At 37.6% G+C, this 27,410-nt stretch overlaps 1 protein-coding gene across 2 annotated transcripts in view; it reads right to left on the bottom strand.

Annotated features, from left to right (window-relative positions):
* Positions 1–10,269: 10,269 nt before the first annotated feature.
* Positions 10,270–27,410, bottom strand: part of GABRG1 (gamma-aminobutyric acid type A receptor subunit gamma1) — a 60,187-nt gene continuing 43,046 nt past the window's right edge. For both annotated transcript variants that reach the window (XM_066548464.1, XM_066548465.1), the window contains 2 exons: positions 24,436–24,647; positions 10,270–19,679 (listed from right to left, as the gene is read on the bottom strand). In XM_066548464.1, the coding sequence (XP_066404561.1) occupies positions 19,401–19,679; positions 24,436–24,647 (491 nt within the window). In that variant the 3' untranslated portion in view covers positions 10,270–19,400. The remainder of the gene's footprint in view (positions 19,680–24,435; positions 24,648–27,410) is intronic.

Genomic DNA, 27,410 nt, shown 5'->3' with positions numbered 1-27,410 from the left:
GTACAGTCATGACTGTTTCACAATACAAAATAAAATGTTTCAAAATACCTTCACAAAGTTTACTTCTCAAAGTAATTTTCAGGCCTAGCTAGGAATTGGTGATAGATTCCCCACTGGGAAGAGATGAGGGTTCAATAGATCCTCCACAGGACACAGCTGAGCAAGACAAGCTGGTGCCATTTCTGTGAAAACATATTTTTAAAAAGGCAGAAAACAGCACATAGGCAGTGGAGAAATGTAGATAGGAGTGAAACCCACCAGTCGGAACACCAAGACCAGAAGAGAAGGAGAAGGTGCTCCATGGTGAAGAAGATACTCCTAAAGAACTGCAGGCCTTGAAGAGACAAAGCCAGAGCAGAGGAAAAATGGAGTGGTGGGAGGCCTGGAAAAGGGGGAAGGACAGCTATTACTAGTTTAATGTTTGTTGTTTCATTTCCTCCCACCCAAATCAGTAATTTGATATCTATTTTAATTTGCAATAAGTTAATTTTCTCCAGGTCTAGTTGGTTTTGTTTGTGATGGTAACTGGCAAGGGATCTTGGCCCAGGAGTTTTCTCACCCCTCTCCTTCCTATTTTCTCTCTACTCCAGTGGCTGAGGAACACAGCCTGAAAAGCAGCTGGGTGGAAATTTAGCTGCTGGCTAAAGCTAACCCACTACAGACACAATCATTTTTTCCAGAAGCACTGGAAACAGAAGGGGTCATTTTACCTGTCATCTAAGAATAACCAGATAGTTCAGCACAACAAAAGAAAAACATTTCAAAGGGGCTTGCTAGAATTTCCACTATACAAGTAACAAAAATAGCATGTCAGGAAGGCTGCTCTGCAGATCAATAACAAAGGCTGGCCATGCTGCAATGACAAGAGCCATTGTTTTCCAAAACTATATCCTCACAGCTTGATTCACTTGTGTAAATGTCCCAATGCCTAAATTTCTGTGTTTTGTTTTGTTTCCAGCTTCAGTCTCATTAAAAACTCCTAACAGAAATATGGGTACAATCTGCTAAAGTCCTATGCCCCATAATGATATTGTAGCAATTCTCTTAAGTTCCTGTTTCTAGATGTATAGCATGTTCTTCTTTCTAACTCAGAAAGAACAAGATTTTTATTCTAGCACAGCCGAAAGCAAAGCTAGAACTCATACCAAATTCCCTCTGGATGGCACTCTGGTTTAGAAACATCTTTTGCTGGCCAGAGGCTAATTCAGTAAAAGTATGACTTAGTTGTCCTGTCTACTATGTAGAGGCAGTCGCAAGCAGCTGTAAACTACAAACAGGTCATCTACTGTTGGAATTAAAAATTTAATTGTAAAGGCATTTTCAATAGAATTTCATATACTATCTTGCTAAAGAGAAGCCTCAACAGCAGTTGAGATTCTTTCCCTTCAGGTCTCTGTTTAATTAACTTCTCTACACTTCCAAAGGTTGAAACAATCTATAATATGACCAAGACTCAAGGTAAACAAGCTTGGTCATCTTCAGCAGGACTGTACACAAGATTATCCAAACAACACAGTTTCAATTGTAAAGGAAGTCTTCCTTAATAATTATTTTCTATTTCCATACTTTTATTTTTCTGTTTGTGAACCATAGAATTTTTAAAAAATCATCTAGCACCTACAAAGAGACTGCAATTCAATTTAAGTTCAAAGTAAACTCTATAACGTCAAAAATAGTTCTTCCTGACTCCATTATTTCTTATCTTCTGTTCAAGCCATAGACTTTGTAGCAACAGGGAACAAGACGTAACCCAGCTGATAGTTTAATTCAGTTCATACAGAATGGCTTGCTCTTTCTAATTAGTTCTACAGATGTTCTTGCACCAGGCTTAGGCTAAATCAATATCTAGAAGTGCAGCTCAAAAAAACCCTGTTAATTTTGGGTGAGCTTACTTCCCCACAGAGGCACAAGGCATTTCATCCAGCCAAGATCAACCCACTACATTCACCATTAAACCCTGTCCTCAAGTGTCACTTCTACACATCTTTTAAATACTTTCAGGAATGGTGACTCAAGCTCTTCCGTGGGCAGACTGTTCCAATGCTTGACAAACATCTCTATCAAGAAGTTTTCCTAATATCTAATCTAAAACTCCCATGGTGCAACCTGAGACAATTTCTCCCTGTCCTCTTACTTGTTATGTGGAAGAACTGCCTGCCCTCCAGGTTGGCTACAATATCCTTTCAGGGAGCTGTAGAAAGTGATAAGGTTTCCCCCGATCCTCCCTTCTCCAGGCTAAATACCCCTACTTCCCTCAGCCCTCATCACAACACTTGAGCTCCAATCCCTTCACCACCCTTGTTGCCCTTCTCTGGACATGATCCAGCACTATAATGTGTTTTTTGTACTGACAGGCCCAGAACTGGACACAGGCTTTGAGGTGTGGCCTCACCAGTGCTGAATGCAGAACCCCTGTCCTGCTCCTGCTGGCCGCACTGTTGCTGACACAGGCCAGGGTGCCAGTGGCCTGCTTGGCCACCTGAGCCCAGCTGGCTCATGTTCAGCCCCTGTCACCAGCACGCCCAGGCCCTTTACAACTGGGCAGCTTTCCAACTACTCTTCCCACAGCCTGTAGTGCTTCTTGGGGTTGCAAACCAAGTGCAGGACCTGGCACTTGGCCTTCTTGAACCTCATACCATTGGCTTTGGCCCATCAATCCAGCCTGTCCAGATCCCTTTGTAGAGCCCTGGGAAACACCATGGGTGACCCACTGACAACTGGATTTAACTTTATTCACCATCACTCTGGGTGATACATCGTCTGAGGTATAGTGTCTTCCTCTGACATGTAAAGTTTTGTTTACCTCCTTCAGGGACTGGATCTCAATCTTCCTGCCTTCCATTGCTTCCTCTTTCTAGGAAATTACCCTGTAGAAGGAAACTGTGAAGAGACTATTCTTGGGAAGCTTTGTCTGGGTAGAAAAAAGGAGCAAGGAGGAGCCCTCACCTTCCATCTCCCAATGAAGGTGTCTCCAGGTAAAACCTAGCCTTTGTACAGCTTTTTCCTGAGGGAATAATGGCTATTAGAAAGCAGTTTTGGATTACCTCACAGGCAACTATAATTTCCTCACTGTATTATGAACTATGAACTAGTGGGGTTTTTTTATTTTCAGGCTAAATTATCAGCTAATTATTATTTCTCAGGCAAGCAATAATCCGTTTCATGAGGGAAAGCCTTCAAAGGGAATATTTTTAATTGAGAACACAAAAAAGTTTAGAAATACAAAGCAAATAAAGGTTAATCTCTGCTTGGTGCAAGATTTCTGCTTTCTCTATGAGGTCCAGAGGCCCTAAGGGTGGGAAAGGCCTTGAATACAGAAATTTTCATTTACTCTTCTGCTGTAATCCATTTAAGATGTGTAGTTGTGAACCTGTCTGTTTGGTATTTCAAGAGCAGCAGTCTGAAAGTGAAATGGTGACAAGCAAGATAAAACACTAAGAGAAGAAACAGCAATGCTGGTAAAACTGAGGCAAACTCCTAAATAAAAACACAACTTGCCCTGGAGAAAGGTAAAATACATGATTTTGTGTTCTCTGATAGCACTGCCAAATTAACTGTACAAATTTTTCACCAAGAAAGAAGAATATAGATATTCTCTCAAATACTCATTTCTGGTTTCATTCTGAAGTACTGCAGCAACTAGCACTGAAAAAAAGGTGATATGGACTGTGTGGTTGGTGTGGGGGAAGAAAGATAATACTCTTCTTCCTGACAGTGAGCCATTAGTCTCTAAGTAGACAGCACTACTGCCTTTCTCACAGGAGAACGGAGACTGGAGCAATAATGGGAAGTCTGCCTGTTGGTTTTTTAAAGCTGCTTCTTTCTCTGCTGCATTAAGCAGAGACTGACAGTAGGCAGGGCAGTTATCACTGGGGCTGTGTATGCAATATGGAGCAGATATGCCTGCAACACCACCAGCCTTGGTCTGGACCTCTGGGACCAGGTCAATTGTCCACCTGGGCCTCAGCCCACAGAAATCACCAGATAAGCAGAAGAGTTTATTTGGGTCCTGTCCCAGCCTCCCTTCTCTCTCTGATCACAGAACTGAGCCTGGATGCAACTCCACCCAGCTCTGAGAAAGAAGTATAAGCATAGCTTTAGCAAGGATCACAACTCTCAGGAAAGCACATCTTAGCAGAGCATAGCACAGCACTTCTAATAATGCTAATAGGTCCTGAGGAACTCACATCTGTTCCTCTAACCACTCCAAATTTTACCTTGAACTCATCCATTTTGTCCCTCATTGTCATGCTCTGAGAAGCAAGGATCAAATGAGATTGTGCAGGTGCCTTTTTTGTTATAAAACAAGAATTCTGATATTTAAATTTGATTTTAGTGGTAGGCTGTAATTTCTTGGTCCAGTCCTGCCTGTTTATCTATCTTTGAACTTTATTTGTGTGCCCAAAATGCTGAGCTGTTTATCTACCTGGCTGGTAGCTCAAAAAGCAATGCAAGCATCACCATATAGGTTGATAGAGTTTTTGAGTACTAGTTCAGCTGCTGCACTTGAGTTTCCCAAAGGGAAAAGTTGTATTAGGGAGAGGAGGAGGAGACAAGGAAGAACAAAATCATGAAAATCTCTAATGCAAGTGAGAGATGGGAAGCAATGGTATCACCAGATACTAGACCCTGCAGGAATAATGGACTGAAGGTAAGAAAAAATATTTACAAAATCAAAATAGAAATCAATGGAGGGAAAAATCTATTAAAAATAATGTGAACACGTCACAAACCTTTGCTAAATTTTCACTACATATCAGAAATTGAATTGTAGCAGTCACCCCTAATCCCTTAAATGGTGCATTTTAGACATGTAGGCTATACTACAATAGTGAACTGTCAATAATTTGTATCTCTTTTGAAGTAATTAATTATTTTATGACTTCTAGTTGTTTGGTAGTAAGTAGTTAACATCAATAGTTGTTTAGAAAAAGTAAACTGTATCATGAATAAAGAATCTGTGCTAGTTCAACACAATGGTATAAAATATTCTTTAAACAGTGCTTGTAAGAGAATAAACATATCTCTAGTACAGAGTCATTGGGTAAATATGTATTCAGCATTAGAAAACCTATCTTCTAATCTGCAGGAGTAAGCTAAGGATATTTCTGTTGTGTGTTCTCTGCACTACAATTAAATCCTAGAATCGCAGGACAGTTAGGGCTGGAAGGGACCTTAAAGATCCCTTTCAGCCATCAGAGAGGTTTCAGCTTTCTGCCATAGGCAGGGCCTACTTTAACTAGACCAGGCTGCTCAGGGCCCCATCCAGCCTCATTTTGAACCCTTCCATGGGGCATCCACAACCTCTCTAAGCAGCCTATTAGAGTACCTCACCACCCTCTAAGTAAAGAATTTCATCCTAACATCCAATGTAAATCTGCTCTCTTCCAGTTAAAAACCATTGCCCCTTATCCTGTCACTATTTGTCCACACAAGAAACGGCTCCTCTTTTTATTAAGCCCCTTTTAAGCACTGGGATGTTGCAAAAAGTGTAAATTACACCAATAATCTTCATCAAGTTCTCATAAAGTGGCTCCTGCCCTGTTTCTGAATGTAGCAATAGGATGGTACTGGCATCCTATTTACTGGCATCCTAAACATCTTTGTTTAACACAAAGCCATTAAGAGGTTTGCTCCTGGAGAGGAGCAATCTGAAATGCTTTGGACATAAAGGCTGCAGAGTTGTCGCTAAAGCACCTAAAAACAACCTCACAGAGAGAAAAAGTCAAGTGTGCAACTAAAGCCAACTCCCAAAACTAACAAACACAGAGGGGGTCACCAACAGAGACACTGCAATGTAATTTAACAGGTCAGAAGTTAGGTGTACCCATCGGGAATGTTGTTACCACATGGACAAGAACAATGACCCAAAACACACACACACACACATGCACAGGGCTCCAAGAAGATTTGATTGCTTCACCCAAAGGCCTGAAGGATCACCCAGGTATATGCAGTAGAGAACAGTGATTTGCCCAGGAGAGCTGGGCAGGGGAAGCCTCTGTGGGTGCCCAGGGTCACCTTCCCCTCATAGGGACATGACAGCATGTGGGCTTGAGGTGGGACCCGTAGCCATACATGGCAATGGTCCAGAAACACAACTTTTAACATCTGCACAACTTCCAAGTTTTTGCAAGTTTCTAACTGCTGCCTTTGTTACAGGGCACTGCTTCTGACAGCAAGGGCACCAGCCATGGCTGCCTGCACTCTTCTGGCCCTGCTGCCCAGTTATTGACCACTAATCCCTGGCAGTCTGTAGGACACGTCAGCTTTGATGTATCACTTCCCTTAATGTGTTTTTTGGAATGCTGTGGTGATAACACACTCACATTTATCTTCATTGTTGCTGCTGGGAAATGTGAAGGTTGTCTCTAACAGGATTTTCCCATTTAGTTAAATAATTTTGTTAGAATTTTAAAGCACTCTGGGTTATCAGAAGGCAGCAAAAAATCTCTAGCCCAACAAATGCTACATGGTGAAAATATTTTAGTAAATTATATTTCAAAGCCCTTTTGCATGTTGCTGTAGAAATTCCAAATATAGGGAATCAAACTCATTTCTCAGCAGAGATGGCTCTGTCGTTAAGCCACAAATCTATGTACTCAGTGCAACTGACTGCATGGAATAAGTATCAGCTTCTGATGGGAACAGTGCTGGATGCTCATTGACAGTCTGAATGATGACCATGTGATCTCACTGTGACCTTACTATGTACTGAGAAGGCTGTAATTCCAGACCAAATACTTTGATGCAAAACACTGGTTAGACCTCTCAGTCACATCAGAACATATAGATCTTAGTTATAAAATAATTTTGGTCCTGCAGCTGCAGCTGTAAATCAGTTCTATTGATTGCAGAGGAGCAATGCTGCCTTACACTGAGACTCTGATCCTGTCAACTTTTCAATAAAATCAGATCAGAAATCTCACTACGGCAACTAAACTTTGCTATTAACTTTACTTATTGGCTGACAGATTTTTTTTTCCCACTCATTCAAACCTAGATGTACTTGCTTAATTTACTGCAACTATGAAGGTCTTAGAGTCTTCCAATACTGCCTATAGGACAAACCACAAATAAGCCCATTATTAAGATAGCAGGCTTTGTTATCAGCAACAGACCCAAAACAGGAAACAGATAAGCAGGATAAAAATGTTCCTGTGTATTATCATTAATAACAGAAAGATATCAGAGTTCTTAGTTTCACACCTCTTTCCAAAGAGTTTTCAGATTCAGAATTTATTAGCCAGATAGCTCTGTTCCTTATTACTTCCTGAGGGGAACCCTGATTTCTAAATTCTGAGAATTTGTCTTCATTAATTACTGATTTATTTACCTTAGGAAAGTTCCAGGCACAGAAATATCACCCATCTGCTTGATCAGTATACTTCTGACTAAGGGGATGCATATGTTTCTTTCTCAGAATTTAAGTTCACAAATATAATTTTTTTTAGTTTTCTGACAAGTTCTTTACAAAAAAAAACGGAGTGCTTTGCATTCATTAAGTCAATGTTAATTTTAACAGCTTTATGAGTAGCATTATTGACATCCTATAGATATAAACTGAGACATACAAAATTATTTCTCTCAAATAAAAGAGGAAATATTTGGGCCTTGCAGATTCAGTGTAAGTATAGGAAAAGGACAACTTTGAATTCCAAGTCTTAAGGCTCATATCTAACCATTGATTCATGCTGTGAGCCCCCAGGTCTTCTAGTAGGGGTCTCTATGAAAAATAACAGTTAGGAGAAGGGAAATAAGGTCACTGCTGAGATGTTGATGCTGAGATGTTCTTTAGGTACTGCTGGCAGGAAGCTTAGAAAATTATCTGAACTTCTGCCAGGTTATGTCTCCAAACATGTCATAAGGAGACTCTGCTGCTCAGAGCCCACAGACCTCAACAGCAGGACTGTGTAATCAACAACCTAAACAAAAATCATTCTCAAGGATTTTTGGTCCTTTTTGTCTTATGCCATCCTTAGGAGAGTGTTAAGAAAGATCTACTGCTTATTTTCTATTTTTTATCTGATGACTTATGCCAGACAAAAATCTCTGAGGTGTTCTTCACTCAGCAGGATGCTGATATACTGCATTGCCTGATGCTGGTGGTGTGTGAGGAAATGTCTCATTTCTTATGCCAGCCTTACTTCCACAGTGATCATCTCTCACCCTCTGCAATTCTCGCTGTGAAAGTGTGAATTAACCCAGCAATAACAGAAAATGAGAAAACAAAGGTGCATAAAATGAAAAAAGGATGGACAGTACAGTGGAAGTTTAGGAAACACCAGTGATTTATAATGTAAGGAAAAGAACTGAGAACCAGATTTGCTGAGGAAAGTTATGGAAGATGGTAGCCAAAGCTCGAAACAAGGAGAAGGGATGAAGAATCCTGAAGTTTTGCTGGTGGGATGGAACACATGAGAAAACAGAAGAGTAGCTCCTGACCTGACACAATCCATGAGGAAATGGCAGAGATCATGAAAATATTCAGTTGCCAGCTAGTAGGGTCTGAAAACTGTTACCATGCTGCCTGCTCACTGGCCTGTGTGGAGTGACTTCTGTGCTCACAGTCCCCTTCCCAAAAGAGAAGTGAGAGCACCACAGATGTCACCCACCCTTGCCAAGAAAAGCTCTGTTGGCAGCCTCAGGGCTTGTGGACCAGGTTACTCCCTCACAAAAAACCACTGTGCCGGACCTTAGGGCATGAGAGGGAACGCAGAGACAGCTTTACCTACTACTTTGAAAAATAGCAGTCATTTCTTTTGACAAGAATTTTTTAATATCCACAGGTTTCATTTATACACTTTGAGTTCCTAATACACACTTTAGAAGAACTCTTTAATTTCAATTGCAGATACTCTTAGCAAATAATAAAATTGGGTATTACTAAGAAATATTTATTTATTATGACATTTGTTTACTAATTCTTACAAACTAAAAGGTTATTTTAGATATTAATAAGATGAAGTAGTTGGTAGTAGTTCTTAAAATTAACTTTCTTGTTCTGGCTCTGCTCTGACATTTAGCAATTTCAGTCAGCAAGGCTTGTGTCACCTCAAGTCATAGTAGTCTCAGTTTGGTAGAAAATAATAAACTTTGGCTTTCCCATGAGAACTGAAGTAATTTTAGCTCCTTACAGGCATGTATATCTGAAATCCACCCCATTGACAATAATACTGAAAAATGTTTACCTTAAAAATACAGATGACAGATTTTTATTTGAAGCCTTTACATAAAGGCTTTGCCTAATTCCTTCATTCATCAACAGTACTGTGGAAGCTAGAGGTTTGATTCTTTTGGCCTAAAAAGTCCATCCAAAACATTTTGAACTCCAAGGTTTGTTGTTATGAAATAGCACTGTATGTACAATGGACAAGACGTCAACATTCTTAAAGAAAAAGATATTAATAATTTAAGTAAGCTGTCAAGTCATGATACTGGAGGTAGTTACCAGGGAAAAAAGAACATTAAATGCTAAAGGAAATGTAGGGATCCTTAAATTTAATCTGAAAAGGATATGTAAGAGACTGCAGATATCTGTGGCATTTTCCAGAACTACCAGAGACTTTAAACATCTTTGACTTGTTTCCCAGGGTTTTTATGTCTTTGATCACCTTTTCACATTCAGTTTAGAATATATTAAAAATATTTCCTGGGACTGCATACATGAGGAAGATGACACTCACAGGCTGGTGGGACAGTCAGGCCAGAGAACAGAATGTATTTGAGGAAAATAATAAGGAGTCATTTTCCCCTGGATATTTGCTTCAGCATGAGCCCTGCTCCTTGATCTGAAGCATATCTAACAGAGCATTGCAACTTTTCCTAAAATGAAAGAACAAGGAAGAGGGAGACATGTATCATGGCCATGAGGGATTCTGGAATGGGAAAGAGAGTGGTATTAGCCAAGCACCAGTTCTGGCCAAAGTGAAAGAGCTGTATGGGAAAGAATGACCACTCTTCTTGGCAGTTACAAGCAGGACATACTTATTAGCTATAAAACTGGTCCCATACAAAACGACTGATAAAAGTGGAATTTTAGTTCCAGAGCTTTATTTCTGTGGCATGACTGCTGTTGTTCCTACATTATTATCAAAGGAAGGAAAGAGGACGGGAAAGGAGGGAGGAGAAGGAAAAATTTAAAGCAAATAAAGGATTGCTGTATATCAGAGCAGGGCGTAAAATTATTTTCACCAGAATGACCATTGTCATCATCGTCTTGAAGAGAAAAGAATGCACGGCATATAGAAAATAAATAGCATAAGAAAGTAAGTAGCCAGGCACTATTTATTTTTTCACAGTGTAACTAATCAACTTCACAGCAGATACAGTATAAACAATGCATTACAACTGCTTTACAAAATTCAGTGTTGAAACTCTCTTGATTCTTATCAATTTAAGAGACATCAGAGCACAAACATCTAATTTATTCATTTTGCACAGAACACGTTATTCAATGGTGGGGTACAAATTTATTTTTTAAGACTATGGCTTTCAGAGTTTTACATTTAGAAGATTACAGATTACATCGCAGTAACATCTGTATGAACCATGCACCAGGGTGCAAACACATTTCCTTTCAATGCACAAGGACTAGTGCAACATTTATATGAAAATTCAATAGATGTTAACATTCACAGGAGAGCTATGAACTATAAAACCTATCCTTCAAACCATTGTTAGTCTTCTGGCAAAAAGTTTCTGAGATTTTTTCTCTAGAGGTCCTTATAATCCAACTTTTTCTCATAACCTTACTTCAGAATTTCTGTTTCCAAAGCCTTGCGCCTCCAAGCCCCTTCTGATAATGAGGGCCACAAGCACCTCCCTTCTGAGCCTGTTACTGATGTTCTTGTTACCAGTCTCAAAGTCTCATTTGCACTTCCATAACATCAGCTTTTAGCAGCTGATATACCATCCTGCATGAGCTATGCTGCTGAAAACAAAGGAAAAGCAAGCAACCATAGGATGAAATCTGTCTCCTTGTTTTCATATCTTCCTACATGTCAAGAAAATTATATAAAAAAAAAAAGAAAATTCCCCTAAAGGCTACAAAATTCTAGCCTTGAACCATAATTGAACTTTCAGCACTATTCTATAGCAATCTAATTTATGTAAAACACTCAATGATGACTAGTTACTTTTTTTGAAGTACTTGAAGCTGAATGCTCAAGGGATAATTTTTAAAAAGGGCTAAATTTCTGAAAAGCAGATTTATTTTCTTTCATTACTTAAACTGCACATCAGAAAATAAGGCATCCAAAATTAAGAGTATACTAAATTGCAAAACTCTGGCTTGATCTTTTACCATGATACCAGAGAGTTCTGAAAATAGAGAGCAGAATCCACCTACTCTGCAAGTGCAACTGAAAATGAGGAAATTTGCTCCTACCTACAGATATGTATGAAAATATACAATTCACATAGATAGTACTTTCATATTTACCTTTAGTGATATCATTGCCTATCTCTTCTCCCTTTCTTCTTCAGTAAAAAGGAGTAAAATTAAAAATTAATCCACAAAACCCTATAGGTATTTTAAGCTCTGAACCACTCCTACTTTCCAAATGTACAAATCTTAAGTGGGTTTTTAATGACTTTTTTGGTCACATTTAGAATATAAATTTTATTGGCAGAAGTAATCTTGTTAAAATGACAGTCAGAAACTGATGTATAAGTTCTCATACCTTGCTTTCCAATTTACATATATATATATATATATAGATTTGTTGTTGCCGCTGCCATTATAATTTCTATAATGCCCATTGTAGCTGTACATGGGGCTTAGCCAAGAGCATCATCTTTTTATCAACTCTGAAGTCTTCTGGTTCAGTCATGATCATGTAATAATGTTGTCAAATATAAAAATGATGTTATCAGTGTTTCATTATAACCCAGCAGACAGATTTTTTCAAAATTCAGAAGCAAGTAAAACTCAGTTTAATACCTGAAAATGCTTTAGTTTTGGTATTACACACAAAAGATTATGGCATTTTAAGAGAGGCTGAAGAAGTCATGGCTTAATCATGTAGAAAGACTGTGAGGATACCTTGATGTTTCCAGGTAATTGAATTTAATAATGGATGAATACATTCCAAGACTATTGGAAAAGTACCAAAGAACTAAGCAGAACTGTAAATATCAGCATAATAATAATAATGACATTAATAATAATAATACCCCAACTGAGGATGCTTTTTGAAAGAAAACTGAAATGTAAGAATAAATTTGCTTCAGTATCATGTACTTTATATATAAACCTTAGAAGTAGCACAGAGAATTACAACATTTATCTTCTATTCCATATTTCTTACAGTAAGTTATCCACAAGGGCATTAATAAATAACTTTAAAAGGAACAGTGATGCATAATTTTGCAACATTGTCCATTGGTGCCAAAACTCTATTAAATTAAATGCATAGTATAAATATTCACCTAGGTAGTTAAAAATATCAGCATTTTTTTAAACATTGAATAAAAAACAAGGATGTACTAGTAAGGAGCGAAGTCAGAGTAACTGAAATACTATGTGAACTATAGATGCCAGAGAGAGATTTGGATTAAGGGTGCATTTGAATACTGGAACCTCAATATAACAAATACTGAGACATATCATAAATCAACAAGTGTTATTTTTCAAAGATATTTCTGTAAATTTAGTTTTCAGACCATAAATTGCAATTGGTTATAAAATTTTAATGTAGGGAAATATAAATTATAGCAGTACTATGCTTAAGCAAATTAAGTAAAAATATTCAACTTTTTAAATATAGGAATAACTATGAGGTTACCAGATTCTTAAGTATATTCTATAGCAATTTAAGCTGTAATCAAAGGTATCATAACACAACTCTTCATGTTCAGACAGAGTCCAAGTGTTTGTAGTGGCCAACAGTGGGAAATACAAAAGGTACTGTGAAGATGCACAAACCATTAAGAGATTTTTCAGTGACTGAAGTGTAAACATAGATTATATATTAATACTGGGCCTATGAATACGCAAATTTCTATATTTATCCTTCTTGGAACATCTGAACTATAGGGCAAGTTCTTTCAATTCTACTGATCTTAGGCTATCGTTGGGCAGATGGACTAACATGACTTTAAAGAGACCATCACCTTTTTTCTGAATATTTCACAAGCCAAAAGACTCCTACAAACCATCTTCCTAAGGAAGAAAAACAATTCAAAGGGAAATAGATATCTGTAGTAAAGTGATGAGTCATCCTCATTTCCCACCCATGGTAACAGTTTTGGATTTTGTTTTTAAATATCAAATTGGCAAAAGTAATACATCCTCTGTGGAGGCAGCACTGGTCATTGCTTTTAACAGCCTTCAACATTCTCATGTCTAAATGAAATAGGAATCCTAATGCCACCCCTGAGAGCCAGTCTGTCTCCTTAGCAGGATCAACTGAAAATCACTTTTCCAGTGTTTGCCAGGAAGACATTTCCTATCTGCAATGCCTGGACAAGGAAACTTCAAAAGGAAATCTTTCCTTTTGAATTCAGCAATGCTCAAACCCTGATGATAAAGACATTGTATGAAGCCAGAAATACACAAAAGAATTACTTCCAACCCGAAAAATATTTTGAATCTCAGGTAGGCCTGCAGTGATGTATGGAAAAGTAGCTACTACAAAAAATTATAAAAGAGAAGCCTTATTACTGTGAGCAGTCTCATCCTTCTTGATCCTGTCAGTGGGACCCACGCCCTGTTGTCAGTAGAAAAATTGTCATTTGCACATGCCATACACCTACCCTTTTGAACCTCTTTTCTTGACTAAGAAAAGGAACTGAGAAAGCACAAGGTAGAACAGTTTGCAGGTCTTCTGTCTTACATCCCCCATGGCTCTCCTCACACAGCTAAAGTGAGGTTGATGTCCCATAAGCACAATATGCAGGCAGAGAAAGATTACTCACTGAGAAGGGGAATAAGAATTTTACAGATTTTTTTCCCCTTAAAATACCACGAGGCTTTCACAGTTTTTCAGAATCAACATATTACTAGTGAACTGGACCCATCTATGGTAAAAAGGGCTTCAGTTTTAGCCAATCTCCTCTCTCCAAGGGTGATCTGAGATCTCTGCTAAAGCCTTCATTACCTCTCTGGCTTTCTCAGTGAGTTTTACTAGTAAGTAAAATCAAAAGTTCATTTACTGCCTTTTCACAGGCATCATAACATCCAAAAGGCAACTGTGACTGATCCCCGTGACAAGATTTAAACATTTTGCCCAGGAGTGCCACCAGAACTTTTCTATACCACACAGGGAATATCTCAGTGCCTCATAGCAGGACAGCCAATTCAGTGAAACTGCTCTTGTGCAAAGATAAACATTAAATGCAGGGATGCTTTTTCATCATCATGGAAGGCACACCACAGATGCATATTCTGACGGAAGAATGTTTCAAATTACAGTCTTGGGCAGAAATGACCCTTCCTTTTAACCAGAAACCAACCTCCCTGGAGCACCTCAGCTATCCTAGTTCATGTCTGGCATAATCACAATTCATCTTTCTCACTTTCTGATGGAAATAGGGGATGATAACTGAGTGCAGTCTGAGTCAGGTTTCTATTCCCAAATATTTTAGCCCTTGAGGGGACTAACAGCAGTTTAGACTGGGTACTAGGCCCTTCCCAGTGCTTAATGAACTGATTAATGCTCAGTAATTTTAAAAATGGTTTTATCTCCAATAATAAATGGAGAATAAAAAAAGCTTTTTCTCATTTAACCTGATCTCTGTTTTCGGTTCAACAATTCACCACCATGTTAACTCAAGATAACTTTCTATTGCCTGTTCAGTCAGCAGTTAATGTATAGGAAATACACAATATTTTCCTTTTTATTTAAAACATTAGAAATATTTAATTATGTTGCAGAGAAATCAAGGGATTTATCACAAATACCAGTGAGAAACCTATGAACTAAATGTAAGTCACTCAGATCCATGTAACTTGATTCTGGGATCACTGCCATCATCAATCTTTCCCTCATACCATTGTTTCCTTTCCTCCCACCAGCTTTCAGTGCAGATTTGCAACTGAATGAAAAATGCCCATCACAACAAGCCATCCTTCAGCCTCCAGCTGCAAACTCCCACCACCTGTCTTGGAGAAAAACTTGGTCATAATCTTGTGCGTTCAGTCAGATGATCCCACCCATCTGTGTGAAATATTAACCAACTAAGAGTAAAATAAAGATAATTTTTCTGATTTTCTTTCATCTGGCAGCAAACAGAGCATTTGAACTGCTGTTGGTAACTGAAATAAGGCAGAAATAAGAGATCACTGAAAAAAGGAGGACAGATCTATTTCTTTCCTCCATTTGAACCACTTTTGTAGCAAATTCATGGCATGAACCAATGCAAAAGCCTTTTCTACAGTCTGGAGAGTATTCTACCACTCCCTGTGAGTCAGGTTCCCCCTCCAGCACATTCATGAGGCATGTGGGCATCCACTGAGCTTTTTTAGGAACAAAAGCACAGTAATTCTGATTCCTGGCTTTGGATTTTTCAGCTGTTGAATTGTAGTTTCTATCTTCTATATCTATTATAATGACTAAAAATACAGTATTATTTCATAAACATGAAAGATCATATTTAAGTTATAACTGAGAGAAACTACAATGAATTCTACAAAAATAATTATAGTAAGAGAAAAATGTATTTGCACTAGTTCTCAGCTATTTGGAAACAGTAGACAGAAATTATGACTGATACAATTAAATGAAACATATCTTACTTTAGGCAGATAGATACTCAAATCCAGACTCCTCCTGTTCTCTTTTGATTGTAAGGTGTTCACAAATTACAAAGCACAATTCATATATCAATTTTAAACAAATGTTTTACTACCATACCAAATAAAGAACAGAAAGTTTTAAAAATACTGTTGGAGGTGGTTCTCCTTCAAAGTCTAACACAATCCTATATCTCTGAATGCCAGAAAACTGGATAAGGTTAAAGTCTTTGAAGCACATCAACATGTGAATACAAAATACGTTACCCAGAGTTCATGCTTTGGTTGCACTGCCACTACATAAAACAGATTTATTCAGACACAGAAGACATGCACTAAAGTTCAGTGAGGTACAATCATAGACAGAACCTTACCAAAAAACAACACACTGAACTGTACTCACTACTAAAACAGGAAACTGGTAAACACTAATACAGAAATGTCAAGGAAAAGTCTCTTTTTTGAAAAATACATTTCAAGATATGCCAAAGATAGGCGCAGTATAAAACAGTTTTCCCAGACTTTTTCCCCTCTCTGCCTTTACAGCAATTTCTCCTTTTATGTCCCTCTCTTTCAATGAGAAAGTCTCTTACTGAAAAGGCTCTGGTTCACATCCTTAATGTTCAATTATTTGAGCTACTGAACACTCATTATTGAAATTAGTGCAAATTAAGCATGTGTTAATGGCATCAATTCATGATAGCATCACTCTTTATGACAGTACATAAGAACTCCCTTTTCTGAATTCTGGTCTAATAACAGTACTAATTAGGAATATGTTTAAGTGTGTGCTTATGCAGTAATGGTCAGAATAATATGACTCCCAAAAAATATGATCCCAGCTAAGAGTAAACAAACTTTTTTATCCAGGTAAGTTTGAAAAATGATTGCAGTACCTAACCCCAATTAATTATACTGTCTGTTTCTTGCTATTTTTTTTAAAGTACTATTTTTTTAAAGAATCACTTAGATTTCTTGGAATCAAGTGTTTACATGCAGATTAGAAAGAAAATGCATAGGACTAAAATAACACATTTATTACATGCCATGTAACAGTTCACTGCATTCTCATTCCTATTTGCACTCACAGTACCATGAGAAACTAAAATTATTTCATCAGAAACAAATGAAGTACACAGAATAGTTTGTCAACAGACAGAAGCAAGTGTAGCCATAAGCCAAACAGCCATAACACTCAATAGGTTTAATACTCCACTACATTGTTCCATAGAAATTAGAGATGAAAGACTTATGCATCCCTTGCCAATTCTGAATGTTTTCAGTTCTCCAATTCAGTCACTGGAGGCTGATTGGCAACTGACAACCACATGAATAGAAAAAGCTAACTAGATGAGCCAGAGGAGAGCAGGCTGTGAAATTTTTATTTCCTCTAGTGAAGTGCCAAGTTCTTTTAAGTTTCCTTTGTTTAAAGGTGAATTAATGAACCTCAGGAACTCACTGAATCTGGGCCTTGAATTGTACAGCAAGCTGACTGCTTTTCAAGCACACATCAACGTACTGCTGAAGGCACCTTCACCCCTCCTACAGAGGAAAGTGTTCAGCATGCTGTCAAAAAGCATCAACCTACATTATGGAATAAAAACTGGCATGTTTCTTTTGGACTGAACATTTTATGAAAATTAGACTCTAAAAAACCTGCTCAATAAATTAGAGCAGATCAGTGCCATTAATGATACCGCACTTCTACACTCAGTCCAACAGTCAGGAGAGCGGGTATGAGCTCAAATGACCTTAGAAAGGTCATACCACAAATAATGCCAGCCAACCTCATCATCAGGGCTTTCAGATTCTCTCAACCACTCCTATATTTCATCAGCTAAATACTGAAATAAAGTTTTCATTAAAGTTGGAGCTTTTGTCACACCTCCTTCCACAAAAACTGCACATAATCTCGCACTCTCTATTAAATTCTGGGGCTGAACACTGGAATAACATTTCCTCTGATATGTGTATTGTATATCATATCTTACTATGCCTGGTACCAATTAGACTATAAATACAGTAATCCCTTCTGAGAAATTCAGAGGAGGGAGCATATTCAACAGAAATATTGGGGGGAAGAGGGGGAGCCCTTAACGTAACATTTTCTATTCTTAGCTATTAATCATGTCTTTAGCACTGAACATCCTTACCTACAGCCAAATACTAATCCCATTAATCCTCTTTAAAGATCTGTAAGGTCTTCTGTGTAATGCTGACTTTTACTTAATGCATATCTTAATTTTACAGTGATTTTTGCAAACTCACTTGAGACCAATTTGTCTTTAAGAAAGGAGGAAAGACTGCACTTTTCCATAGTGAAGACAATGGATTTAGAAAGAGAAATTAGATACCAAATGCTGCCAGACAGCAATGGTCAACACCAAGAGGTCAGTCCAGAAAGACTACTACTGAAGGACTTCTACCCAAGCTCTACCACTGAAAGGATGGGCAGCTGGTCCTATGATTCTGGGGGGATGTATCCCATCTTGGAGAAGGTTCAGCAATGCATAAGGATTATTTTAACCCCCCTCCATAACACATCTTTTCCATTAGAAACTAACAAATATCAAGAAGGTAATTACCCAGCAATCCACACCACACATTCAATACATTAATACCACTTGTCTTTGGCTCAGTGAGCAGTATGTGCAGTAACAAACCAGATCTACAAAACCGCACTGAGTGAAGAGGGGACCAGATCACACACTGCACTCTTAGGACTGGGGATTTAACACAGTAACTTTGAGTACAATGACTACAGCGCTTCCAAATTCTGCTGATACAAATTCTTCCAATTGTAGAGTTATGACTTTTTCTCCAACACTGAGTATGTGAAGATCATTATGCTTGATGGCCAGAATCTGGGCCAACACCAGTCTGCTTTCCATGAAATGAGCAGGCAATGGCAGCTGGATAAGAACTTCTGAAAATTGTAGACCTCTTGGACAACTTGGGGGAACTCAAGACAATGAAGTAACAGGAAATGGAGTACAGATATAAATGTAATCTAAGGTTGAAAGCCAAAAGTCTCTATCCATGGTCAGGATAAGACAAGCTCAGAATTATCCTTGGGTGTTTTGATAAATCCATTCCTTGCTGCTCTTATATCAGCATTCTGTATAAATTTGAATTGATTAATTATCATCTAATCATACTTTTTAACATACTGGAGCAAACAAATGGCTGATTGAAAAGAGAAATGTTACATTTCAACTTTTTAAAATTAGGGATTAACAAAGTCATCACCTTATGGATGAAATGGATGAGAGTAACTAATTCCATTTAATTAAGGCTTTCTTTGCAAAGGTGTAAGAGATGCTACAAAATCCTTCTGCATTGTCATCTAGGATTAAAATTGAGAGCTTATGTAGGTTGGTTCAGTTAAATAGCATAGCCTGTGATTCTGCATTTTCTTAGAGGTGGAAAAAAGATAAATCTTAGGGATATTTATTTTAAAATGTTCTCTTCAAAATAGCAGTATCAGTTCTACAGTTGATCACAAGAGGGAGACTACATCATCATATTTCCTCTCATTGTTTCAAATTTTTAAAGCATACAAGCAATTTGAGTCATTTTGGACCAGCTCTAATCTTTGCTCAGTTAAAAGTATTAATGACTATTCAATTAATATTTTTTTCTGAGTTTGTCAAACCTCTGAAATTTACAGATAAAGATATCCAATCCAGTAAACAAGGTTGAACAATGCAAAGGCAGTTGGAAAGAAGATTCGAGAATAGGAGTCAATTTTTGCTATCCGGATGTGTATTCTTCCTTCTCGCCAAGATCCTGTGCGGCAGTCTTCAAAACAACAGAAGAAACTGGCACAGTCTTTTCCTTCTAGGCACTCATATCCATAATCATCATCACGTTCAGGGAGATGATTAATGCTATTCATTGGAATTAGTGTTGATCCAGGTCGAACAGCAATTGCAGATGGTTTCTTAAGGAAAAAAAAAAAAAAGGGAAATACAATTTTGTGTGCTTTTATCCTCACATTAAATAATTCCATAGGATTTCCCCGGCAATAAAGTCACCTTCACTAAAAAATACAGAAATTCTCATATTAAAGAAAACAGTTTGGGGAGCTTAGAAAATTATGAACTGATATATGTAATTAGCGCATGCAGGCAAAAGACCATGAACTACTTTCACCTGCCACAGTGAAAATTGGGTTGTGCTGGGATTTGGGAATAGTAGATAATTAGTCACACAGACAAGGTTAGCTGATCTCATCTACACAACACAGACAAACATTTTGAAGTCAGTCACTTCTTGACAACTGGGTCACAACCAAGCCCACAAGCAGGCGATAATCACCACTAACAAAGGAATGATGGTCCTCCCATCTTTTGGAGTCCTTAGGAGACTAGATGTGTTTCCGGAAGCTACATTTTCACAAAAAAAAAAAAAAAAAAGCTAAGGGGTTTAACACAGCATTGCTGGGGAAGTTTAACAGGCTGAGACATGTAAGGCCAGGCTATGCATGCCCTCTAACCCTCAGATGTTAAATCCCTGAACAATACAGCCCCCCTTTAGATTCCAAGACATGACTCCTTAGGAGAATGCCACTCAAATCACCAGTGCATTTAGTTCTTAATTCTTAATTTACTTCTGTAAGGTCATAACAACCTTCTGGTATCTGATAAAAACTCAGTGTAAAATGTTATAATTCTCATAGAAAAAATCTGGGTGGCTTATTGTCTAGTACATATAGTGTTTGCTATTCCCTTACTTGTGACTTTTGCCTATCCACCTTTTACTTACACTAACACAACCCACTTTTTCCCCTTTTATTTCTTTGTTTCTTCACAGTTTTCTATGCATCATCCTTCTTTTCCTGATTGTTTCAAAATATCTTCTATTTCTAAATCTCACAGCTGTTTTAAACTATTCCATAATATTCTTTCAACTTACCCCACCCCACATTTGGCATCTCTTCTAAAATCTTCTGACCAAAGAGAAGGGTTACATTAACACTACTCTTATATTGTGTTCTCTCTTTTCCACATTCTTCATATTTTGTTATGTAAGGACATAAAACAGCAGGAAAGGAAGCAGTGGGAAAATCTAACTGGATATTATTAACCAATTATACATGATAGACAATGAAAACACATGAAAAAATATGGAAAGTGGGAAGCCATCATTTAGCTTCTTGTTATGCTTTAAAGTCCTGCTGTCCCATTTCCTGGGAATTACTTTGGCCAGTACACAGACTTCTTATACATTGTTAAGGTGACATTCTTTTGCTTCAGGGGCATTTTACCCAATATCCCAAGGGATGGTGTTAATGCAGTGCAGTATCCACCATGTTTTCAAATAGCTTTATTTAATAAGTGTCTCTACCAGAGAAAGTTTCACACAGACTGCTGTTTCAAAACTGATTATACATGATGACCTAGGGAGCTAATTATCATCCTGAAGGACCTCATTATTCTTTTCAGTTATGATAAAATACTGACAATACTAAGAAACAGGAGTTACATGCCTCTATCCTAATTTGAGGCATTGCAAAGAGGAGTTATTTTTACAAAACATGAAAAATAGGTTCAGGGATTTTTTTAAATTAAGAAAAAGTCTTTATTCTGCTGAAGATAAACAGGGAAAGATGCCTATTTCTGATTCACACCTACTCTGCTCTGCTCACTGTTGGTTTTGCCCATGTAAGATTTATGGCATGAGTTATTTCTACTAGTGGGGTAAAAGAGGAATCCTCAACACAGAAACATGATGGGAGAAGGAAAAAATTACAGTACTGCTCTCCACTGTTCATCTCACCAGCACAGACTGGAGGTGGCCACTGAATTACAAATTTGAAGAGGTGGCTTGAGAGAGGCAGACACAGTCATCCTGTAGGCTTAACTACCTACAGGAAATACATAAAATGTGTCTAAGACGCAATGAGAGGGAAAAGAGGAAAAAAGACCACCACCTAACAAGAAAATGCCTTTATATAAATTGGAAGAAACTGAAAAAAAACCCAAAACCAAAACAACAGAACACTCACAACATGTAGATATAGAAGTACCTGCTGACTTTTTATGGATATGCCTACTGAAATTGTAGATAAAACAGCATGTATTGTGAGATCATTTATAACACAGTCTGATAGGATCAAACCCCAATTATTCTGCAATAACACTAATACAAGTACAAAAGAAAGCCATTGTCTGTGGAGAACATGGCACATGTGATACATTCATTTCAGGTGAAATGATGATCAGAATAAGATCCATAACTAATTAAGTTTAATCTTTCCTGCCCAAACTCATTATCCTTACTAACGTGGATTTGCATAAGCCAATTCATACTACCTTTCTTGAATGATGCCAGCACATATTTTGTAAGATAATACTGCTGTAATCATTTGCAAAATCTTGCCATTTTTTCCACAAGATCATTTATTGTGGCTTATTGGCATCAGTTCCTGGAATAGTAACCATTTATTGCATTTTGCAGTAGAAATAAAAGATCTATGCAAGTTTCCCAAGGAAAAAATAACTTGTGAGTTTTCAGAAGGAATTAAACTGTCTTTAAAATTAAACGGTTTTTTTGAGTTGCATATCCATAACTACAAGACAAAAAGAATTAATAGAAGTCCTTGACAAAAATAAAGGGGGGAAAAGGAAAAAAAAAAGAATAAAAAAGAAAAGGATTTGTAATGGTATGACTTATTAACTAATTAGATGCCTTCTTTACTTATTTGGAGAAAGAAAAGTCACATCTTTTTATAAAACATCACTAGAAAAGCTTTTACCAAATTAGAATCCTTGCCTCTAAGTATATTAAATTTAATTCTCCCTTTGTGTAATCTCTTTATTTTGTATGGTCTTATAGCCATAACATGTTTAAAAAACTCTGTGCAAAAAGATTTCTTTTTTCAACTTAGAAATAAAAAAGCATTGTTTAAGAACCCAGTAAAACACAACTGAACAGTATTTTAGTATTATATTGCTAATTTTATTATTAGTGCAAATTCCAGCTATTTATCCAGTAAGTTTCATAGTTTCTATCTCATCATTATTTTGCATTAAAATTTTCATATGCACTGAAAATCTCAAGGCATTTGGCAGATTATTGCACACATGGGTGACGTGTGAACAGATTCTGCAAAGTGGCATTATTTCATTCAATAGAGCATACTTGCAAACTGCTTCAGTGTCTTTCGATTTGTCAGCAGCTGATCTTTAATATCTGCCTGGTTTGAATACAGCAGTACATCCTGATATCTTTGCCTTCTCTGTGTTGTGCATGCCTACTCAGACCTACTCAGCTCCCTGCTCACCGAGCGTTGTTGAGACCTCCCTGCAGCAGCAACGTGAAATTGAATCTGCTGTGCTGACACTGGGATGCCCCCACATGCTCTCTTACCTTTTAACCTCAAAACTCAAGTGTGCCTTTGCCAAAGCCTGTGTTCCTCTCCTCCTGTTGGTCCCACATGTGTTTCTACCACTAACAGGAAGCAGGTTTGAGGTTTCCATTTTCCAGTTTTCCTGACTGTGAAGGATTCCCTGAGGATCAACAGTGATGTCTGACCAAGGCAGCACAGGGAAGTATTAACACTTCACCACTGGCCTTGTCCTAAACACACAGCTGATCCCCTTGGAACAGCTCACCAAATGAAGCCTAAGGGTTCTCATTTCCCTGGAATCAAGCCCCAACAGCCTCAGTGTCCCCACAGAAGAGAGGCCCACAGCAGTGCTGCTCAGAATGGGTGCACCAGTCCTTGCTGACATGAGCTGCAGAGTGGATATGGTTCATAACAGGATTTCTGCACTTCCATACCCGCAATTGCTTCTGTAATTTCTTATCAATTTCTGTTTCACCTCATAAAGAGCTGGTATTCAGCCTTCATCCAGAAAAGACAACTGGTGTTATGGTTCAGGTATGCTCCTGCATCTTTTAATGAGATGATTTGGAAAGGGGCTTTATAACATTTTCCTTTCTCTTATTCTCTTCAATGTTTTCTTGCTTTAAAGACTACCTTTAAGTATTTGTACTGACTTCCAACAATAAATTCTTTGGAAATTACAATATTCTTACTACACAAGCAGAAAGACTCTTAAAATGGAATAATACTTGATCCTGAGATGTGTAGAGGTTTACCATAAAAATATCAAGTTGTAAAAGCAGAAGGTTAATTTAACCAGAAAGAAACATGGAAGCCAATTTAGAAAAGAGTTAAGATAGAATTTCTGTCGTGGGATTCAGAATACTGGCCGATAACAAGCATTTTTTCCTTTGCAAAGCTTTGTAAGACTTAAGTTAGGTGATGCAGATCCAAAGAAATCCTCATACCTTCAGTCCATGCACATTATCTTTACTGCTACAGTTTTAGCTGTGTTCTGCCAGGTGCTGTTTTCAGAAGCCCTGTGCCCCTACAGAACCATCTCCGTGGGCACACACTTCATGGGCAGTTCTAGAAGCACCAAGGACGTGGAATATTATAATCAAACCACTCTCCACCTTAGGCTCATGTGTCCTCATTCACATATGTGAAATCATCTAAACTCTTTGCTCACTAGTTGTATTTACATAAAATTAGTACAAGCCCCTAACTACAAAAAAAGGAAAAAATAAATATTAGTGTTAATTATCTTTCAACATTAGCTTTTCTACTTAAGAAGCAGTCATTCAAAATGAATGCTACAATAAAAACCACTCTGTATTTTTTTTTCTTATTTGCCTAAACTTACTGATGGCTTTGATTTTGCCTTCTTTTCTTTTCCTTTGACCCCTTTTCTGTTGCTGGTAAAGTAATGTAAGGTGCCATATTCCATCAAGGCAGCAAACACAAAAATAAAGCAAACTGAAACAAAAAGGTCCATTGCTGTCACATAGGAAACCTTTGGGAGTGACTTCCTAGCAATTGTACTCAGCGTTGTCATGGTCAGCACTGTTGTGATCCCTGTAAAGAAAGAAAAAAAAGACAGAAAATGGGAAATGTATAGGTAATCAAATAATATTGTCACAAAAAAAAAAGTAATCATATTAGTTCTTATTTAATTAATGAGTCATATAAGGACTGACCCACAGGAGGGGTCAGTGGGTTCACCACTGATTACATTCATGTACATTGGTGCTATGGCAAGTATCCTTCCCTATGGATGCAGCATCCTCTCTGGGATCATAGAGAAAGCAGCACATTTCACCTTCCCTTTAAATCCATCCTATTTTCAGCTCACACTGAACAAACAGTGAGATTAAGTTTGTGAAATTTTATAAGTCTGACATGAAATGTACACATAAATGAAAAATGGGTACAAATAAGCACACAAACTTTATAAGCACAAGAAAGTCCCTTAGCTCGAACTATTAAAATTTTAAAAAGAATGCATTCAGAAATAAAAGGTGTATTATTTACCAATGATTTCAAGCTTATGGTAAACAAATGAAAAATTAATAATGTTTCCAATTGTCTGCTTCTGAAGAAGACATAGAAGATCAAATTTGATGACATTCACAGCTTTCTGGTCTCATTGTCTAAGTTACCAGCTATGCTTTCAACACTGTGTCCTAAGTAATAAAAAATGTTTGCCCTGATTCACTTACATACAAGCTAATTATAAGAACAAATTGGCCTTAATAACTATGTGTTCAAAATTTATGCTCAACTGTACCACTCTTCATTAGTTTAGCATTTACAAGGTTTTAACACTTTCTTCTTATATTTGATGCTTCAGGGAGATGCAAATCCATTTACATAGTAGTCCAAAATTAAGTGTGACCTTTCCTTTGAAGAGCAATACTTGAACACACAAATAATTTTTTATTTACATGCACAAGATTATTTAAAACTTAAACAAAAACAACCAAAATAAAACAAATAAACAAAAAAAAGGCATTACACCAGGCTAAAACTGTCTATGGCTCACAAATCAAAGCATGGAATCACTAGTCGCTATGGACTGTTCCTGCAGCAGGAAGGCAGTAGTGTTTTTCCAAGAGATTTCCCAATGAAATTACATGCCTAAACGGGCAAACTGATAACCAGTGTTCTTCAAAAGTGCTTCACTCCCACCAGATACTTTTGAAAACAGATTTGGCATTTCCTCTGTGTAACTAAATATTTAAATATCTGTAATCACCCCAAATCTTTTGCTCAGGGAAACCACAATGTTCCAGGATCTTCCAACAGGTATGAGATAAAAAGGCCCAGCCTTTTCAGGGTACCAGACCCCAGCACACCTTCCAGGTGGGAAATGGCACCCACCATTCCCTGTACTGACATCCGTTCAGAGAGAACAAAAAAACCCAAATTTTTCCAGCCTTGTCTGCTATGTGAAAGGCATAGGGGGCTGTCACAGGGAGCAAACCTTCAACAGCAAAACAGCTACCTGCCATAATAAACCTGGCTGAGGTTTGGCTTTCTTGTATTAATTTCTCTTTCCATAGAATTGTGTCTATTTGATAGGTATTCTCTTTCTCATTCTCCAGAACATTTGCATGTAAGAAAAGTCATCCTACAAGCTGTCAAGTGATGGCTTTTGCATGTTTACAAGAAAGGAGTTCAGAGTCACCTGCAGGGAGCTGTAAATAAGATATTACAAAAGTTTACATTCCATCTTGAGTAGATGAAGGCTAGTACTGTTGAACTGAGATCTTGAAATCTTCAGCTGTGACATCAAAGACAGAGTTCTAGTTTCATGGCATATAAAAGTACTTTGTAAAAACAAAAAACTGGATACAGAACTAGAAGGATACCAATAGAACACTTTCTTCCTGTTATAACTATTGTATTGAAACTAATCAGAATCCACAATGATGTTCAATGAGTCAAAGAAATCAGATGAAATTTCTGCATCAAGGTCTAAACCTATCAAAAGTAATTTTCACTTATTTATTCAAGACTTTAGACTCACTTCACTAAATTTTGCAACATTTTCAAACAACATAAAGTTAGAGTCCAAGACTGAGATTTTCTTCCCTCACCTTTTTATTAGGCTACTGAGCCATGCTTGCTCTTGCTTACTTTCTCTCTTGACTCATTAATCTGGCAGGCTTGGTGATGGTCCAGTTCCAGTGGGAAAGGCAGGGAGTTAAAGTGCGGGCTCATGCTTCTGGTAGCAAATTATCTTGTGGGGTGAGAATGGTGTGTTCACAGCAATACAGCTGATCAGGAAAATTAACTCACACCTCTAACTTCCTAAGATACAACTCTCAGCTCTTGACCCCAAAATAGGTCAGACTGCTGTCACTAGTTCTGCTACAAGCATCTGTCCCTGCTAAGCTCAAAGCTTTGTCCTGTGCACTCTGTGTACCCATTTATCAGGCTTTACGTGGGGACTGCAACTTTTCTCCAAGGCAGCACAGGAATCCCAAACAGTCAAACTTAGCAGACTGATGCTGTGCTAAACAGATCAGCCAAAATGACACTAACACAGAATTGTCTTTGTATTAGAACTTGCAATACACTTCAGAACTGTCTGTAGTAAAAGCAGGATGTTTTGGGAATTATAGGCCTAACTTCTTGAAGTGCAACTTTGGTTGCAAATTTTCTGTCCTATCCTAAAAGAATAATTGAATAATTCTAGTAAAAAAAAAAAAAAAAAAAAAACAAAAAAAAAAAACCAAACAAACAACCCCCTGAAACAAGCAAACAAAAACCAACCAAAAAAACCCAATGCCAACAACACAAAAAAAGCAACAAAAAAACTAAACCAGATTTACA

This window comes from Molothrus aeneus, chromosome 4 (genome assembly GCF_037042795.1).
Source record: "Molothrus aeneus isolate 106 chromosome 4, BPBGC_Maene_1.0, whole genome shotgun sequence".
In the NCBI taxonomy this organism is placed as follows: Eukaryota; Metazoa; Chordata; class Aves; order Passeriformes; family Icteridae; genus Molothrus; species Molothrus aeneus.
This window is presented reverse-complemented; position numbering and strand designations above follow the sequence as displayed.